This window comes from Miniopterus natalensis, chromosome 6 (assembly GCF_054644295.1).
Source record: "Miniopterus natalensis isolate mMinNat1 chromosome 6, mMinNat1.hap1, whole genome shotgun sequence".
Classification (NCBI taxonomy): Eukaryota; Metazoa; Chordata; class Mammalia; order Chiroptera; family Miniopteridae; genus Miniopterus; species Miniopterus natalensis.
Window position 1 is genome coordinate 90,340,695 of NC_142086.1, and position 19,529 is coordinate 90,360,223.

Consider the following 19,529-nt stretch of genomic DNA (forward strand, 5'->3'; position numbering starts at 1 on the left):
TTACGTTGACGCTGCTCTGCCCACACCCAGGAGGGCCCCGAGGCGGAGATCATCGGAGGGGAGCGGTCCGTGTTTTACCTGCTGATGAAGATGTTTGTGACCAGCACCCACTCCCAGCTTAAGTCGTCCACCAAGCTGCTCATCATGAAGGTGAGCGACTCCCAGCTCCCAGCTCTCACGCTGTGCGCGGGCCTCACAGCAGGTGCCTCGTCAGCAGCTGCGGAATTAAGGGTGTCTCCGGTGTCAGTGGGTGGTTCTTAACCTTGAATTCGTCCCCTAGGCCAGCCTGTGGTGGGGAAAGCAGCTGAGCTTGAATCGGCTCCTGGGTTTGGGTCCTGCTCTCACCTCCTGGGCGCCCTGCGCAGGTTACCTAACCTCTCTGAGCTGGTTTCCCAGTGAGTGGGGGGAACAGGTGTAGGCTAAAGGGGGAGAGGACGTGTGAGAAGGTGCAGGCTGTGCCTCTGGGCGCAGTAGACGCAGGTTTCTGGCTTTTGGGGCTGTGATGGGCAGTGCCTCCTCCCTCACCTTCAGGGTGCAGAGATTTTATCTTTCTTTGAAGAGCTGGTGATCCTGCTGCCTTTTAACCTCACCTAGGCTGCTTAAGGGACGTGAACGGTTCCTTACAGGTCGTGCAGGTGTGAGCTTGGCCCCAGCCAGGTGTCAGCATCACTGCACGTGTGTGGAACTGGGACAGTCAGGCTCCCCAGGGGTGCACTCACTGCCGGGCCCATGCCGTGGGGCTGCTTAGACCCTGGTCTCTGTCGTCAGGCCCTTTGGGGATGTCGTTGACTCACCCCAGGTTCAGGCCCTACCTCATGACAGATCCGGTTCTCTTAGACATGGTGGGTGCTCCTCGCCCCAGGTCTGAGTCTCGAGGGGCCGCCCCGAGAGCATGTGACATGTCCCATCCGAGAGAATGTCAGGCTGGGAGCTGAGCAACTGTGAGGGGCCAAGTTGAGCACATGTACCTGGGACCCTGTGAGGATCCAGGTGGAGAGTCGGATGCCTGAGTCGCAGGTGGACGTTTCCCCGTTTACTGTGAGGAGTTAAAAGGAAGGAGTAACAGCAGCAAGACGGGGTCATGTTCTCTCTCCCAGAGGTCAGGATGCTCTTCTGTCCCCTTGGCAGTGGGGATGTTTGAGAGAAAGCGTTTAGAGTGAGGCTGTAGGTGAAACTTGGACCCTGGGTGTCCCTGGGTGTCCGCATCCCGTCAGGGCCCCGTCTCCCCGGGCAGCCCCACAATTCGAGGTCCCGCTGACTGGCCCACCGTCTGCTTGGACAGATCCTGCGGGACACGGGCGTGTTCGAGTACACGTGGAAGGAGCTGGAGCTGTGGCTGGAGCACCTGCATGACCCTGGGGAAGACCGACAGGAGGCCGTCCTCCAGTTTCTGGAACGAGTGAGCACCGTCCCCGTGTAAAGAGCATGTTGCGGAGAATCCCGCTGAGGGATCTTGAGCCAAGCCAGGCGTTTCCGATGCCCCAGCGCCCGCAGGCCTCTTCCTGGCCTACGTCCTGATTCCTGCCCACACTGGGAGTCTGTGAGGCAGGAATAGGCTACTGTGTGCTCTTCAGTTTCCTTTTAGGAATTATTTTTGCACAGAATACTGGTATACTAAGTGATGTTATCGCAAGTGACTATATGTACTAAAAGGAGTTCTTTTTAAATTCTACAACAAAAAATTTTTAAAACTTTTGCAGAAAAATTGTTCTTATGAAGCCCTCTTAGCATTTTAGTCCTTCCCCTTATTTTACCAGTGATGTTTTGGGGCATTTTTTTTTCCATTTCATTTGTGACCACGTAACTGTTTTCCGCTTGGCTCCTTAATGCCCAGGTCTTACTGACGTTGGTGGCCAGTCCCTATTCGTACACAGACAAAGCATCTGACTTTGTCCAGGAGGCCAGCGCACTGCAGGCCACCGCCACCAAGCGGGACGCGGACGACATCAGCATCCCGATCTCCCACATCGACGGTCAGTGCCCTCCCTGCCGTGGTCCCTGGGTTTGAGATCAGCTGTGGCGGCCTGTTAGAGACAGAGCAGGAGCTGCATTCAAGGCTGCGCCGAGTGCAAACGTCCCATGACTGGGCATCAGGGGCCAGCCTACCATGAGACGAAAATCCCATTTGTTTACATAACGGGGATGTGTGTGGAGCTTGTTGGCTGCGCTGTTTGTGCCTGTGCAGTGTTTGCTTTACGCCAGGTGCTAACCTGAGCTCTTCACAAACCTTAAGTAGATAACCTCATAAACGACCCTAGAGGAGTGTCATTAGCCTCACTTTGTGAATTAGTGAGGCCACAGGGGCACAGAGGATAAGGGACCTGGGCAGCCTCGCTCAGCCGATCCTCAGCAGAGTCAGGACTCGAACCCAGGGGCTCTGGCCCCGCTCCTTGCTCCGGCGCTCCCACTCTTTGGCTGCCCAGGTCTTGGCTTGTTTGTCTGAGTGTCCAGGGGAAGGTTTCCGGGCTGCTCGTTGCCCCTGAGGAAACTCCAGCCTGTTACCACCTGAGCTGGGAATGTCCTTGTCTGTTCAGATTTGAGCGTTTTCCCCTGAGAAGCTGAGTGTTGATTCTGTCTCCGCCCGTGTCTCCATCTTTTCGCCCTTCCTCCCTCTGGTGGCTCTTGCCTGGGCTCAACCCCTCTGCTTCAGACGTGCTGGACATGGTGGACGTGCTGGTGGAGGGCAGCGAAGGCCTCGATGAGGAAATCGGGTGCCCACTGAGCGAGGACATGGTCCTGCCCACATTCCCGTTCAGCCCCATCGTCCCCGCGGCCCTGGAAGCCAGGAACAAGCTGCTCCTGGGGACAGAAAGCGAAGCAGGTGTGGTGGGGGCATCAGGCCAGCTGGCTCTGTGCAGGGTGGGAGGTGGGATCCCAGGGGCTCTGGAAGTCATTGGTGAAAGCCCCCCAAAGTGAGCGCTCCCCAGCGGAGAGCCCAGCGTGCGGGGGAGGAATCTAGGGGCTGGCAGGGCTGCTGGGGGAGGGGTTGTTGGGAGGGTGAATCTGAAGTCACACGTTTGCCTGGCTGCATCTCAGACCCCTGCCGTGACACCGATCTCGGCAGTATTTGTTTCTTGGTCCCTTGATGCTAAGGTGTGAGTTCTTTGTATTTGCTGGGTGCTCACAGGTCACCATGTGTCATCAGTCAGGATTGCTTAGGCTTTGCTTCAGGAATGAGTAAGTCCCAGCAGGTCAGTGGTTTAAGGAGCAGAGGTCTCTTTCTTGACCTTGTGATGGTCCAGGTCAGGCAGGTGGCTCTGGACAGCTGTCCCCCAGGGGATGGTGCGTGGATCCAGGCTGCTTTCATCTCCACGTATGACCTCCCAGGTCACGCTGGCAGAAGAGAGGGTGTGGTCAACAGGGCCTCTGCCGGGCGTGGGGGGTATTCCTGTCACGTGGTCCCGGCTAAGTGCCAGGGAGGCTCGCGTGCCGAGGAGGAGGAAGGGGATGGGCGGCCTTGCCTCACCTCTTGCCTGGGTCTGTATGCCTGGCCTCGGAGCCTGGCGTCCGGCTGTAATGAAACAGCCCTTGCACCCGTGGTGGCATCTGCCTTCCAGTGCAGTTGGGTGACCCCTGGTGGAGCTGGTGTGAATCTCCCTGGTTTGAACATGGGAGTTGCGCTGATGGGTCACGGGCCGTCCAGTGAGCCCTGCGCACGCATCTCGGTTGCTCGCAGGGGACGGCATCTTGGCGTACCTGGTGGCCGTGCTCACAGACCTGTTGCACAGCCAGAGGGACCCACTGGCCCTGTGCCTCCTGCTTCAGTCCTATGACAAGGTGGTCCTGCCTTGCTGCCAGCAGCTGTCCTGCTTCAGCAGCTACTACAGCCTCTGGATCCCAGAGCCCGCCCGGGGGGCCGTGGTGAGTGCCCAGCTGCCGCCTCGCCTCACTGCCCTCAGCCGGCGCCCTGCGGATGTGCCTCCTGTCGAGAGCAGGCACAGTGACTGCTGGGGAGCCGTCGCCCCGTCCTGGGCACCTTCCGACGCGGGCCTCCGCACCCGCGCGCCCCAGGGAAGTCCCGTGACCAAGCACGGACTCGCCGTGCTTACGTGCCGCGCGGTCGTGTGCTCTAGCAGGAGGGCGTGATTGCCGAGGCGTCCCTTGTCACCGGTGTCGCCCGCACCTGTTCCCCGGGCTGTGCACCCCCTGGCTCTGTGCTCACTTGTCTCTCCTCTCCCCCAAGCCACCTCGGACGCCGGGCAGCCCTGCGCCCCAGGCCCCCTCCGCCTGCTCCTTTGGGGCCCTGCTGCAGGCGGCCTTCCGGCGCGAGGGTGCGCTGCTGGACGCGGGGGTGCAGGCAGAGCTGCGGGCCGCCGTCCCCCGCCTCCCCCTGCACCGCGTCCTGCGCGCGGTGACGCACGTGCTGCTGTGCCTGCGGAGCACCGTGGAGCGCTTCGGCCAGGTGAGCTGCCTCCGGCGGGCCCCCCACTGACCGCGCCGGGGAGCCCTGGGGCCACACGCCGCCCCGTCCACGCAGGGCTGCGGGTCGGGCCGCCCCTCGAGGCCTGGGGAGCTGGTTCAGTGCCCGTCCCAGCTGCCTCTTCCCCGGGGCAGACGTGTAGTGACACAAACACGGGTTGTGCGCTTTTTCCCCAGGCCTCACTTGCAAACCCAGCGAGCCCCTCGTCAGCTGCAGACAGGAGCCACATGCCGCTGAGCCTTGTCCCTGGGCAGCTGCTGGGCAGGACAGGCCCTTCCTACCTGGGGTGGGCCCGAGGCACTGCCAGGGTTCCCTCTGTTAGAAGTTCCCATCCAGTAGTTTGTCAGTGAGCTTTCTTTCCCTGATGTGGGTCACAGAGCTCTAGCTTAGGTTTCCGGTGGGCCTTCTCGTTTGGTAAAATAAACCTGTGCGTTTCACCAGGATGTAGGGGCCGAGTCTTACTGGGAAACGAATTTTTGGTTTTCAGCGTTTTTTGAGCAGTTGCCACTCTGTCCTTGGCCCTTGTTAGTGGTGACATCGCACCTTCTGGTCATAGAGGGGCCTGGCACTGACTGGTGACCTGCAGCCCCTCCCCGGTCTGAGGGTTGTGTGGCTCATCCCACAGCTTGGCAGAGGCACAGGGCCACCCCTCCTGCAGCTGTTCCTGGACCTCCTGCGGCACCTGGTCCTGCACTGCAAGCAGCTGGACACCCAGAACCGACAGAAATACGCAGCCGTGCAGGCTGAGTCCGACCTCTTCCTGGACATGGAGTCCGTGGCCTTGCTGGAGCTGGCCAACGACAAGGTACCGTGTGTCTCCTGCCCGTTGGCCTTTCCTGGGAAGTCCGTTACCTGCGGCCCCTCACTCCCGATTAAAGCAAATGTGTGTCCCCTGCAGGGAAACAGGGATGTGCAGGGAATGTAGGAGACGTAAAGCCACCCCGACCCTCCCCCAGAGGCAAGCATGGTGACCTCGGGCGTCGTCTTCCCAGTCACCTCTGTGCTCGCAGTCACCCTGCCTGCAAGCAGTCCCCCACCGAGCGCTGTGGGTGCTCCGAGAAGCTCCGCTGGCCCTGGGCTTCCTGTGAGGTCTGCCTGTCTCTGTCTTTCAGACCCTGGAGGAGGTGCTGGTGGCCACCCTCCGACACCCCACGCTGGAGGGCTGGTACCTGGCCCTGGAGCAGCAGGCCCTTCCCCCGCACTCGCTTAGCCCCGTCCTCGTGAAGCTGCTGGCGGCCCAACTCAGTGCGGGGCTCCTGCCTCTGCTGATGGTTAGCGCCCCCATCCTTCAGAGCCTCGGCCAGCTGGGCCTCCTGGCCCGGTACTCGGACGCCATCACCCAGAGTGTGTTGAAAGAGCTGCGGAAGAGAAAGGAGGGCCTGGCCACGTCGCCACCAAAGGCCTTCCCACAGCTGGAGGCCCTGCAGGGGCTGCACTTGTACATGGAGGGCGCCCAGCTCCGAGAGGTCACCCTGGCCCTGCTGAGCCTGCCCGAGGTCCACCTGGTGGCCCAGCGCCCCACGACATCCCCCGGGAAGGAGAGACGTTTGAGCACTCTCGGCAAGACCCTGGTCCAGCTGTTGACGAGCAGCCCCCAGGGTCCACTGCTGAGCAGCGAGCTCCTCTGGGCCTCTGAGTACGTGAAAGGCTTGGGGGCTCTGCTGCCCACATTGGCGGTGGATGAGCTGGACACCGTGTTCCTGCAGTCCCTGCAGAGAGAGCCGGAGCTGGCCCCCGTGGTCCGGGTCGGTCTGCTCGACTACTGCCTGGCCCGGCGCACACAGGCAGCCCTGGGCATTGCCGCCCTGCTGGTGCAGCAGAGCTGGACCCACCTGCTGCGGCTGGAGCTGTGGTGCCGACAGCCGGGCGCGGGGCTCCGCCTGCAGGAGGGCCTCGAGGACTTCCTCCCCCTTGTGCACGTGTACCTCCAGCGCCGGACCCGGGGGCACTTCACCCGCCCAGCAGCAGGTATGGGAGAGGGCGCTCTGGGCGGCTGGGAATCTGATGCCAGGATGGGCCTGTCCAGTTGTAGGCCCTGGGACCCGTGTGCTGGGGGTGGTTCAGTTCTCTCTCCTCCAGTGTCTGACAGCTTTGCAGATGCAGGAAAGTGAGAACTTTGTGCTCAGCACCACCGTCCCTGACTTTTGACCTGTGGCCTGAGGTGTGGGCAGTAGCTGGGGACCATCCGGAGGACCAGTACGCGGGCTGGGTCTTGTTAGGCTAAGGCGTCACTCGGGTGATGGTCCCTACCATCAGGACTGGGTGGTGGTACTGAGTCGAGGCATTTCGGGCCCAGCTCTCCTTTCTCCACCGGCTTGGGTTCCAGGTCAGGGCACTTTTTGTTGCTGTTGAGGGTATTATAGGTGTTACCCCCCCCCCCCCCCCCGGGCCTTCCTCACACCGTTGTCGGTTCGTGGGTTTGTGAATATACAGACAGGTTCTTTGTTCATCTCTTCCCACCCCCACTCCCCCTTTCCTGAGATCCTCAGTCTGTTCCGTGCTTCCATGCCTCTGGACCTGTTCTGTTGACCAGTTTATTTTGTTTGTTAGATTCCACGTATAAATGAGGTCACGTGATGTTTGTCTTTTTCTGACTGGCTTATTTCACGCAGCATAATAATCTGTAGGTTTTTCATACTGTTGCGAAGAGTAAGAAATCTTTTTCACGGCTGCATAATATTCCGCTGTGTAAATGGAGGCACCTTTTGGTCACCTCAGAGTTAATTCCTTTGTACGAGTGGGTGGTTTTCACTCACTGCGCTGCTTCTGTCTTCAGTAATTTCGTATCAGCGATGACAGGTGTTTTTAAGGTTCGGGCCCCGAGAACGGGCTGTCCAGTCGGTGGTTCTTTATGCACCCGTCACGTAGCCCCCATCCCTGTGCTCTGCCCAGTGGGTCTGTGTGAGCCCAGAGCGTTCGTGCTCCCAGCCTGACTGTGGGCTTCGAGCTGGGGTGACACCGCGGCCCCTGGGTTGAAGAGTCCCTGTGAGAGGGCTGGACGGTGGTGCTGCTAACGCCTTAGAGCTGGCTCCCGGGGTGGGGGGTGGGGGCACCAACATGTAGCATCTGCCAGTCTCCACGGCCACCCCTCCTGCCACGGCCGGTCTCAGGCTACCGTGTGACATCTGCCAGTTACGAGATTCCTGGGGCCTAACCGTGGGCTCTCAGAGCCGTTGCACCGTCTCCGCACACCCTGTGTGACAGTCTCTCCCTCTGTGTCTGCCAGTGCCCTCGGCTGTCCTCCTGATCCTGAGGAAGGCCCTGTGGAGGCCGCTGCAGACGAGGCTCCTCAGTGCCGATGGGCCCCCAGAGTCTGGGCTGCATCCGGAAATCCTGGCCCAGCTGGTCCCATTTGCAAGAGCCAAGGACCTTGGTGTCCTCAGGGACCGTTTGCCCAGCTTACTTCAGACTCCAGACAGTCCCAGGAGGTACAGGGCTCAGGGTGTTTGGGGGCCACTCCCAGCTGCCTTTGCCCTGTGGCACGTGTGAGCTGGCGAGAGGTCGTTGTGGTGCTGGCCTGGGAGACGCCAGCTCCTGAGGAACCTTCCAGCCATCCCAGGAATCTTCCAGATTCCCTGTGAATAGTGGTTCTCAGCCGGGGGTGGTTTCGGCCCCTCCAAGGGGGCAGTGGGCAATGTCTGACGTTTTTTATTACCACAGGTGGGGGTGTTGCTTCTGACATCAGGGGGGTGGAAGCCAAAGGTGCTGCCGAATGTCCCTTAATGCGTCGGACAGCCCCCACTTACCCTCCCTTCCCCTGCAAGAAGGAATGACCTGTCTCTAGGTGTCAGGAGTGCTGAGGCTGAGTCAGCCTGACTTAGACAGAGTCTGGACACTGTCCTTTCTCTGGTGGGCTCGTATCGCTCCCCCGGCTGTGAGCTCTGGCCCATCGGCGATATTTGACAAGGGGCAGGGGAAGGCTTGGGTAGCACAGGGAGCAGGATGCCGGCGTCCAGCCCATTGTCACGTGGGTTATACTTAAAGCTAGAGGCATGGGCCACCTTCTTTGACTCTGAGACTCGTCTTCTGCTGCAGTTGGATCCTGGCCGACTCTGTCACAGCCGCCCTGGAGGGGTCGGCAGAAGAGCTGCACGTCTGGAAGGAGACGCTGCTGGAGTCCTGTATGAAGTGGCTGGTTGGGTCCTTCAGTGGCCGTCAGCGAGACCAAGGCGATGCCCAGAGTCAGGAGGAGCAGATGCTGCTGAGGCTAAACCAGCTGTTGGTAGGTGTCCTTCCTGCCTTTCCTTAGAGTCCTGGTTAAATTTTTTTTTTTTCTAATATACCTTTATTGATTTCAGTGAGAGGAAGGGAGAGGGAGAGAGAGAAACATCAATGATGAGAGTCATAGACCGGCTGCCTCCTGCCCGCCCCCTGCTGGGGATCGAGTCTGCAACCCGGGCCTGTGCCCTGACCCAGAATCAAACCTCAGTCTCCTGGATCCCAGGTCGATGCTCAGCCGTGAGCCACACCCGGCCGGGCCTGGTTAAATATTTAAGGGACAGAGAAAGACAGACCAAGGCTGACAGATACACTATAACCAGGGGCCATGAATGTGGCTGGTGGAGAATAAGAGGCACTGTGTCTGGGAGGCTGACAGATACACTGTAACCAGGGGCCATGAGTGGGGCTGGTGGAGAATAAGAGGCACTGTGTCTGGGAGGCTGACAGATACACTGTAACCAGGGGCCATGAGTGTGGCTGGTGGAGAATAAGAGGCACTGTGTCTGGGAGGCTGACAGATACACTGTAACCAGGGGCCATGAGTGGGGCTGGTGGAGAATAAGAGGCACTGTGTCTGGGAGGCTGACAGATACACTGTAACCAGGGGCCATGAGTGTGGCTGGTGGAGAATAAGAGGCACTGTGTCTGGGAGGCCTGGTGGCCGGTGGGGCAACCCCTGCGGCCAGGAGTCCTCAGGACTGGATGTTGACGTGGTCACTTTGGTGCATCTCCTGAGATGGTTATTTGGTTTATTCTTTTTGCTTAGTCTGTCAGTAAGGTGAATTATACCAATTGATCTTTAAATGTTAAACCAACCTTGCATTCCTGGGGTCCTGGGGAATTACTGTTTTTAGATATTGTTGGACTTGATGTGCTAGTGTTTAATTAAGAACTTTTGTGTCCGTGTGTATGAGGGATACTTTTAATTTTAACTTCTTGCAACATCTTTGTTTGGTTTTAGGGTCAGGTAACACTGCCCTCAGAATGTGTTGGGAAGAGTCTCACCGGGTATAAAATTCTAGGTTTTCTGTTTTCTGTAAGCATTTTAAAGGTGTTGCTGTGTTGTCGTCTGGTGTGCATTGCTTTTGATGAGAAATCCATCATTCTTTTCTTTGTTCCTCTATATTATGCCCTTTTTCTCTGGCGGCTTTTAGAATTTTATACTGGTCAAAGCAATTTAAATATGATGTGCCTTAGTGTAGTTCAAGTTTCCTGAGCTTTGGGTTCAGCGAGCTTGTTGTCTTTGAATTTAGAGTTTCCATAAAATGTGGAAATATTTATTTTTGACCATATGCCCTTCTATTGGAGTGGGTTTTTTTTTTAATGTTATATTTTTGCATGGAAATAATTAGCATTCTGAAAGCTAACATGAGTTACACCTCAGGGCACAGTGAAAATTCTGTTAAAAGTCATAAAATCTAAAAAAAAGAAGTCATAAAATCTGTGACTTATGTTTAAACTCTGAACCCAAGACATAAAAGGTGATCCTCAGGAACATGACCCGGGTGAGTTAAGTGAGGGTAAACGTATTCGTAGGCTACAGATGAAGCCGTGTGTCTGCATATTGGTATAAGAGGCGTTATCGCCTGTATTTCAGCCTCGACTCGTGGGTTGCGGGCTCGTGCATGTAAGGCTGGCTCGCAACCATCCAACATGGCGACTGGGAGGAGGAGGGGCGTCCCCGAGTCTGGGGAGATGTGAGCTGTGGAGGAGCAGGGGGCCCACGGACACTGTCACAGCGAACGTCCCTCCGCGGCTCCTCTGTCAGCCCCCAGCCGCCGGCCGGCCGAGGGACAGGCTGTGCTCTTAGGGGCCTGTGTGCTCCCGGCCTGCCTCCCTCCTCACCCCACTCTATTTCTCTCCTTTTTTTCCTTTTTATTAGGCCTCCCCGCCCCCCTTCCCAGAGCAGTTTTAGGTCCACAGCAAAATTGAATGTAAAGTATAGAGATTTTCCATTTACTCTCTGCTCCAACCCCACCAACACACACAGCCTCCCCCACCACCAACACCCCCCCACCCCTTTTCTTGTAATAGAATTATATTTTCTCTTTTAAAAATTGACTTTGGAGAGAAAGACAGACGTCGACTTGTTGTTCCACCCGTTTGTGCAGTCGTCGTTGATTCTTGTATGTGCCCCGACTGGGGATCGAGCCCCAGTCCTCGGTGTGTCAGGACGGCACCCAGCCGAGCCCCACGGCCAGGGCCCGACGTGTGCTTTCCTGTGTGACGTAAGCTCCTAGGTGCACAGCTCAGTGCCGGGGCGCCTGCCCTGGCACCCGCACTTCTGCCCAAGACCCTCGTCCTCTGGAGAGTCCCTGCGCTCTGTCCCCGTCCGTCCCCTCCCTCCCCTGGGCTAACATCAGAGCACATTTGGAGGTTCCTGCACGTCAGGGACTGTGACCCACACGGGGCCTGTGGGGGTGGCGTGGCCTCCCCGGGCACACGGATGGAAACAGCCGTGTGGCCAGCCCTGTGCGCCCTGAGTGCTGGCTGGGAAGGCAGACGGGGACACACCAGGGCTCTGGGAGACCCCTTCCCCGTGGCGAGCAGGGTGTGTTACACGGCGGCAGGCACGCCTGTGAGACAATTTTAAAAACCAAAATAATAAGCAAGGGCGTGTTTTCTCGCCTGTTTGGGTAACTGCCTTCCACATTTATGGAACAGCTCTAATTTTAGTTCCATGCCCTCTCTTCTAAATTGAGGTGTTTTATGTGTATTTCTCACTTACTTTACTCACAGAGTTCACTTAATGACGTGGATCCTGGTGATTGGCAGAAGTTTGTGAAGACTGGACTCAAGTAAGTCAATATTCTTTTTATTTTTAATTCTCACAGGAGGATATGCTTTTATTGATTTTAGAGCGAGAAGAAGGGACAGGGAGAGAGAGAGCATTGATGTGAGAGAGAAACGTCAGTTGGTTTCCTCCTGTACGTGCCCCGAGCGGGGGTCCCACCCACAACCTGGGTGTGTGCCCCTTTGGGGCACAGGGTGACGCTCCAGCCAGCTGAGCCACACTGGGCAGGGCCATTTTATTTTCTCAGCGCGGACGTCACTGACGATGCAGAGCCCCTCGTGGGGAGCAGGCGGTGCTGTTCCCACGTCAGGGACACGAGGCGCGGAAGGCGGGGGGTTACAGGCCCGCCCGCTGGCGCAGGGCACCGCTGACGATGATGAGAGGCAGCCTCAGAAACGCGAAGTATTTTTTAAAACCAGAGATGTGCCGAGACTAACGCGGCAGCCCTCACGTGTAGTAAATGCCGGCGGCGGCCCGTGTTGTCCTGCTCCGTTCCCTGCCCTGCCTTGCCCGAGAGCGTCCCTGTCGCGGCCGAGCTTTGGCCCGTCAGTGTCTCTAGACAGCAGCAGCTGTGCGCAGGCGTTTCGTTCTCTGTGTACCCTGCTGCACTCAGGTGTTGCTGGGTCGCCCCGTGGATACACGTAGCTGCCGGTCATTCATTTTTACTGCGGTGTGTGCCCTGTCTCTTGACTGCACCGGGTCAGTGCCCGAGCCAGCGCTGCAGGCGGGCAGCCACCTCCGCCCCCACACCCCTGCCACCCCCGCGGCGAAAGCTGCAGGCGCCGGGTTTTCTCGGGGAGGGGCCCTGGCTGGCCGCTGGTGTGGACGCAGCTTCCGTTTCCTGCACCTTCGCCTCGTCCTCCAGGGCTGAGCTGCGCTCGCGGGGGGAGCTCACTGTCCCTCCTCCTCGCTCGCTCGGTGCGGTCAGGCTCCCCTGCTGGCGGCCAGGCGGTCGGGAGCAGTGTTGCCTTGTGCCTGTAGTTTTCATTTCCCTGGTCATTCAACTTGGAACGGAAAAGCTACTTCATCCAAGAGGAGAGAGAGGAGCGAGGGTGGGCTGCGGGCTCAGGGCAGCGGTGAGGGCCAGCATGCAGTGGGACGCTGCTTTCCATCTTTGGGGAATCTGTGTTTCTAGGACGTCCCCTGCGCCGCGTGACTTAACAGTATTCACGTATGGCTGAAACTATTTTTCCTGGAACAGGAAGCATTTGCTCCCTCAGTGGGTTCTGCAGGGACTTAAGAGACGGGGTCTGAAGCGTGGGGTGGGGTGTTGAGTAGCTGAAGTTGGGGAGGAGGTAGGCTGACCGGGCGGGCGGGCGGGGCGGTGATGTCATCTCAGTACGGCCGCCTTTCCGCCTCCGGGCATTTCAGCCAGCAGGAAGCCTGGCGTTTGTGCTGTCGAGGGCACGGGCGCTCTGCACCCCCCCCATTTTCTTGTGCCTCCTGAGATGGTGTCAGGGGGTGGTAGTGCAAGGCGATGGGTGCACCGTGTGCTCTGTAACCTTCCCAACGTGGTGCACTGTTGGAAGAGTTTCTTAATAAAATGCCAAGCCTGGCTGTTTTGCTCAGTGGTTGAGCACCAGTCTGTGAGCCAAGAGGTCACTGGTTCGATTTCCGGCCGGGGCACATGCCCGGGTGCTGGGCTCGGTCTCCGGTAGGGGCCGTGCAGAAGGCAGCCTGTCAGTGACCCTCTCTCATCGTTGGTCATTTCTCTCTCTCCCTCTCCCTTCTCTCTCTAAAATCAATAAAAACATTTAGAAAAATAAAATGCTGAGAAAAAGTGTTTTTCCTGTGAAATGAAATTCCCCTTTGTGAAGCTCTTTCCCCTTTGGCTCTTACCTCCTAGGTTTCGGTATCAGGACCCCGCGTTCTTGAAGGCGCTCGACGCGGCCGTGCAGCTCCTGTACCGTCTCGAGAGCCCCGTGCGCACCCGGCTCGTCCCGCTCCCGGTGGTCCACATGATGCTCACCCAGCACTCGCTGTTCCTGCCCACCCTGCTGACGTCCGAAGGGGAGGACGCCCCCTGTGGTCCAGTGAAAGGTGACCTGCCCCACCCTCCCGTCCAGGGCAGCCCTGGTGCCTGACTCTCGGGGCTGCTGTGCGCGGAAGCTCAGCGCCCCCTGGCGGCAGGGCTGAGGGAGCTGCACCAAGGGCGGAACGCTTCGTTTCCGCGGAATCCCAGCTCGCGGAGGTCCTCTGCTCTCGGGCCAGGCGGCAGTGCCGGCCTCTCCTCAAAGCCCGTTCTCGCCCAGGGGAGTTGTGCTCATGGTCGTATGACCGTGCTGTGGGCACGTTAAAACCTGGGCGTTAGGGGGCGTCTGACCCGAGAGATTGTTTAGTTGCATGAAATGTCTCAATGGGACGATGGAAACTTTTGTCGGAGCCAAGGGTTCAGGCTTCCCTGTAGACAGGCCCCTGCTGGGACTTGGAAGGTTCAAGTCTCCGTGCCGGCCCTGGGTCGGTGCACTTACTCCAGCACCTGAGACCCCAGCTTTGGCGTGGGCTGTAGAGACGTCAAGGAGGTGGTCTGAAGGCCCTGCCCTCTCGTACCATGTTCTGGTTAGAGACAGAATTGACACCCCAAAGCGTGAGCGGTCACACGAGGGTGTGTAATAAACACACCCCAATTAGTGGTGTGCCGGGTGGAAGTGGAAAGGCTGCAGCCTCCTAGTCAGGCCAGAGGAGCGATGTTAGAGCTGGTAACATGGCCCTGGGGGGGTGACTAAGCTGTAAATTCCTTGGTGGCTTGAAGCTTGGGAGGGGCAGTGGGCCTGAGAGCAGCCTCGTCAGACAGACCAAGGAGGGGACGGCTCTGAAGCTGGGTGTGTCCCGAGCCCAGTCCTGCTCAGAGAAGACCGGTCACTCTCATTGTTCCCTGAAACGTCCTCTCTCTCATTCTGAACGCCCCCCCCCCATCCCCCCGGACACTCACTGCTGTTTCCCCCAGAGGCGCTGGTGGACCTGATGTCGGGGCTGGTGAGGATGTGCCCCTCCGTCTGCGAGAGCAGCCACCTCGCCGTGCTCCTGGGGGCCTACGGGGCCTCGCTCAGCGTCCTGGGTGAGCGGGCGACAGGGAGAGTGTGGGTGGGGACGAGCGGTGTGGCGGGGCTGGGGGTATGTAAGGGTTGGCAGTTCTCTAGCTTGACCTTCCGCTGACCCGCAGACCAGAAGATTTTGCTTCTCCTGCGGGCGTATGAGCAGAGCAGCCTCAGCCTCGTCAGCTTCAGGTGGGTGCGGGGCCGTAGGTGTGAGGGGCAGGCCCTGAGGGTGCCACCCGAGGCGGGCTCAGTCCCCACAGCAGCCCCGAGACTTCCTCTGCTGCTTTCGGTGCTCAGGGCGGGGCGGGTGCAGCGCCCTGTCTCCCGGGCGCCGCGCAGGCTGCTCTGTATGCGGGGCCTGCGGGGGCCGCCGCCCTGCTGGCCGAGGCTGCGTGTCTGTCAGGCACCGGCCCCCACACTCCCCACAGCCGCCGTGTCGCTCGAGTGGAGTGGACTTTTCTGAAAACCGTTTTACTTGTGATAGGACTGGCTTGTGAGGTGGGGGTTTGGGGGAGGAGAGGAGTGCCGGCTGGCGGTGCTGCGCTCCCCCGGCGCCTAGCCAGTCGTCGTGCGGGTTAGTGAGTTCACACTTGTGCAGGGCCTAGAACAGTGCCTGCCAGGTCGTAAGCCCCAGTTGGGTGTTGTCCTCTGTCATCATCACGGACACCATCCCACCCTCACAGTGTTGGCATCGCCCTCCTCCCCGTCTCCCCACATCAGGATGGAGACGAAATGACAGGACACACGCCACGTGCTCAGCGGTGCCTGGGCTGTGCCAGCTGCTCGGCAGAGCTGCCTGTGACGGTCGTTACCGTCATCATCATCGTCAGTTCTGTGCCTGTGACCCGTCTTCTCCCTGCTCCCGCCCAGGGTGCTGCTGTGGGGCCCGGCCGCCGTGGAGCACCACAAGACGTGCCGGAGCCTGGGCAAGTCACTGTGGCAGCAGCCGAGTGCCGGGGACATCCTCCGCCTGCTGGACCACGACCGGATGATGACCACCATCCTCCACTTCCCCCAGAACCGGAGGCTGCTGCCCCCCGAGGTGCGGGAGGCCGGGGCGGAGCCACCAGGGAGCACACAGCGGGGGGTGGGGGGCGTGGCTCCAAGGTCGCCATCGGCTTCCGTGGACTAAAGTACAGGCACAGTGTTTCTTGTTAACTTCTTACTAAGTCACATCCACACACAGAGGTCCAGGGACAGGACCCCGTGTACCCACCCACACAGAACACTGCCCCCCATATACCCACACAGGACCCTGCATGCCCATCCACACAGGACCCCGTATACCTACCCAGACAGGACACCGCCCCCCATATACCCACACAGGACCCCGTGTGCCCATCCACACAGGACCCCAATACCCACCACTCGGCTCCAACAGTTACCAGCACTTGTATCATTTGTGACTTGTCCCCAGGGATCACAGTGGTGCGTGTGCAAGCCCCGTGCTTCACAGAGTCATTTCTAATGCTCTCGAGTCTTCAGAGCAGTTTGAACCCCATTCAGTGGTGAGAGTCTGCCTGATGCTGCGTCAGAGGCTGAGCATTTGGCACATTTCCTGTTTCGGGCTCTTGCAGGAGGCACAGGACCCGCTGTTCACAGACGGGAGCCCAGCGGACCTCGATGGCCTGTATGACCCCTGCTTCCTCCTTCACCTCTTCAGTGAGCTGACCAGGCCAGGTAGCTGCGGCCGCGGGCGGGGTGGGAGAGCCGCTCTGCTGGGCCCGGAGTCGGGCTCTCACCGTAGCCGTGGCTGCTGCAGGGTTATTACTAAGACCTCGGCCGCCTTCTCACCTGTCAGTCCAGTGACTTTCAGCAAAGTAACAGTTGCCATTTCAAAGATACAGTGGTGGTTTCCTTAAAACCATTTGTACGTTTGTGACGGGCCATTCTCCTTGACGTTCATCCTGGTTCTCGGTGGCCAGCTTTTCCGAGGTTTCGCCAGGTGGTGTCGCTACCGGCGGACTTACCTGAGGAGCGAGAGCCGCCGAGCTCGGCCTTTCTGGTTCTGCGTGTGTTTGAAGTCGCACTTTGTGTCCAGGGGCCTGGGGGTGCGGGGTGTGGAGAAAGAAGGGGCAGGAGTGGGCTCTGTGTGGTCACGGCTGGGCCAGCAGGTGCAGAGAGGGCTCCCAGGGCCCCTCCCACCGGGCTCAGCGGTGCGCACGGCGCTGCCTGGGGCGACCGACTCACCCGTTGTCCTTTTTCTCCCTTTTCCAACCCGAACTCGTCTCCTTGTGACACTTACTGTGCCCCACCACTGCCCCGTATTCCTGCCAACGCGAGGGCTGGGGTGCCGGGGGGCGCCCACCACAACTGCCCCCCCAGGAGCAGTTCTGCAGCTGGCAGGTCGTCCGCCGGCGGTGTCTGCGTCGCCCTGGCGACTGTTGGCAGCAGACTGGTGGAGTCGCGCCTGCCCCCAGCGCGTGGCCTGGCCACTGGCTGAGTCTGTTTCTCCTCAACTGGAAAATAGGTTTTGCACAGTCTGAAAACACGAGGTGATCTCTGAGTCATAACAAATCATTTAGTCTGCTGCCCAGTCTCTCAATAGAGCTTTTAGGAAACGAGGCAAAGGCTTGGAAAACGCTTGATAGAAAAATAGTAAAATCAGGACGCGGTGTTTTTCTCAAAGTCTTGAATATTGCTTTTTATGGGCAGAGGGACAGGGCCCAGGAGGCCTTCATGAAGAGGTGACTAGTAAATGGTCTTTCGGGTGAGGGAACCCTCCACGTACAGCCCCCCTTTAAGCGTTTCGCTGCTCTAATGCAGCTGGAAGCATTTGCAGAGCATGTTTAGGCAGGATTTGTGGTGGCTTAAAACACCAGTTGCACTGAAATCACATTGAAGTGGGAGATTTTTAAAAGCATGCAAGTGGATACGGGGGAAAAAGAAAAACTAGGTTTATTAGGTTTTGCCCCGGGCCACTTGTCATCCAGACAAAAAGGGAAGCGTGGCGTCTTAAACACGCTTTGTCTGGTTAAAGGAAGCTGCCAGTGCCGGGAGAGGGAAATGCGGCAGTGAAATGATAAGTTGAACAGACAGACCTCTGAACGGCGTGATGCTGCTGTGGGCTCAGTTTATGTGCCAAGTTATCGTGAATGTTTTTTGGATTATTTTTAAATGTATTGTTCCTTTGGCTTTTGCCTGGTGAAGCAGTCGGCGTGGACAGTGTACTGAGCAACTTTTTATTGAAGTGTGATGCATAGAAACTTAGATCTGGTATGTGTGGCTTGAGTTTGGAGAAGCCACCAGCTGGATCAGGGACAGAACGTGGTCTTCAGCGCCCCAGGCCCTCCCCGGGCAGTCCCCCCTCCCAGCAGAGACCATGTCCTGTGGTTGGACCTGCTTCAGCCCCGTTTATCCCACATCACACGTGTGAGACGTGTGCGCAGACGTGTTCACCAGCCTGTGTTCACGTCCTGCGGCGGCACCCGGCCTGAGTGTTGCGAAGCGTTCACCATTTGAAATCGGGTGGACGGTTCACTTTTGTGTGGTTGCCTGTCTTCAGAGAAACTAATCTCAGGGCTGCATCCCAGCCCTTTGCTGAAAACCGAACCTGCTTCCTTACGGCTTCCCTTCGAGTCCTTGGCTGAGGATCGGGGCAGCTGAGGCTGTCGGCAGTGCCCGTAACAGATGCGTTTTCCACAGCAAATTCTGTTCTCAACAGAACCAGGCTGAAACCTTCCCCTCGTAAGTCACACCTGCCGCAGAGCAGAGGCCGGGGCGCGCTTGTCAGCCTCGCCGCCAGGCCGCCTGAGGAAACTGTCAGAGGCGCAAGGAAGGGTCCTTAGTGCCCCAACCACACAGCTCCCACGAAAGCCCATAAAATGGGGTGCTTTTTATTTTAATCCTGGATCATTGTCCTGGCTAGAAGGCCAAATTGCTATTTATGATGTCCTGAAACAAAGAGAATGTCATTTGTTGCTGTTTTGTAACAGCCTTTATATTTTCAGCACCCAAGGGCAGCTCTTTCCTTAAGTGTCTCAAAGCCAAGACTTCACAGAGTAACAGGGTGAACACAAAACATTACTGACTTCCTCGTGGACACATGGAAAATCCATTTGTCTTAGAGAATGTCGGTGGTGACAAACTGCCCCAGCCAGCTGAGCAGTATTTTTAGTGAGTATGGCAGTAAGTGTGTGGACTGTTCTCTTTCCCAGAGGTACCCGTTTACGTGTATTTGTTAGGTAGCTATCTCAGTGTACCTTAAGCGCATCTTTTCCAAAGCAACATCATTTTATTCCACAGTTTGATGCTTCTTAAAGCTTTCAACTTTGTTTCCCCTCCCATCAGAAACTCACTCATTGTCCTGGCTTGTGTGACTCAGTGGTTGGGTGTCGTCCCCTGTGCCCGGAGGTTCCCAGTTCCATTCCCGGTTGGGGCACATGCCCAGGTTTCAGCCTCAGTTCCCCAGTAGGGGGTGTGTTTCTCTCTCCCTCTCCCTCTCTCTCTAAAGGTCAATAAAAATACATATCTTTTTAAAAGTCTCTTGTTACAAATGAGAAAACGTAGCCCCTGAGCTTCTGGAGCTCAGAAGTCGGGTTATCCTTTTACTTCTAACCTGCATCTTGACATTAAAAGTGGTTTCCTGTGGACGATGCACATGGGTTTGGTTCTGTTTATTTGACCTAATACCTGTGCCTTTTAATTGGAATGTATGTAATGCGATTATTGATACGATTATTTTATCTTCTTTGGCTTTTAGCTACAATGTGTATGTGCATGAGTGTGTGTGTGTGTGTGTGTATTTAATGCTATATTTTATTTCTCATAGAATTTGTGTTGGATTGTCGAAAATTTTTGGATTCAAATGCTCTGGGCCTGACCGTCACGGCCCTCAGCAGCTACGACCCCCCGACGCGAGCAGCAGCCTACTCTGTCCTGGCGGCCTACTACTCGCACGTGGAGGGGGCCCGGTTCCGCGAGCAGCCCCAGGCAAGTGGGCTGAGGGTGCGCTGGGGCCGCGGGGCTGCCCTGCTCTCCGCCTGGCCTGCTGGACGGGTCTCCCAGCTCCTGCCGGTGTTGCTGGAGGCTGCCTCTGTCCCCCAGCCCCGGGGCA

General features: G+C 57.9%; 1 protein-coding gene across 1 annotated transcript in view; it reads left to right on the top strand.

Annotated features, from left to right (window-relative positions):
• The window catches only part of URB1 (URB1 ribosome biogenesis factor), a 47,173-nt gene that overhangs the window by 19,280 nt on the left and 8,364 nt on the right, over positions 1-19,529 (top strand). The window contains exons 15-31 of the mRNA XM_087818485.1: positions 31-150; positions 1,283-1,399; positions 1,835-1,973; positions 2,651-2,821; positions 3,677-3,861; positions 4,184-4,402; positions 5,046-5,225; positions 5,533-6,388; positions 7,647-7,848; positions 8,456-8,642; positions 11,381-11,439; positions 13,282-13,475; positions 14,383-14,493; positions 14,599-14,662; positions 15,344-15,515; positions 16,051-16,153; positions 19,245-19,405. Coding sequence (XP_087674611.1) covers positions 31-150; positions 1,283-1,399; positions 1,835-1,973; positions 2,651-2,821; positions 3,677-3,861; positions 4,184-4,402; positions 5,046-5,225; positions 5,533-6,388; positions 7,647-7,848; positions 8,456-8,642; positions 11,381-11,439; positions 13,282-13,475; positions 14,383-14,493; positions 14,599-14,662; positions 15,344-15,515; positions 16,051-16,153; positions 19,245-19,405 — 3,240 coding nt within the window. The remainder of the gene's footprint in view (positions 1-30; positions 151-1,282; positions 1,400-1,834; positions 1,974-2,650; positions 2,822-3,676; positions 3,862-4,183; positions 4,403-5,045; positions 5,226-5,532; positions 6,389-7,646; positions 7,849-8,455; positions 8,643-11,380; positions 11,440-13,281; positions 13,476-14,382; positions 14,494-14,598; positions 14,663-15,343; positions 15,516-16,050; positions 16,154-19,244; positions 19,406-19,529) is intronic.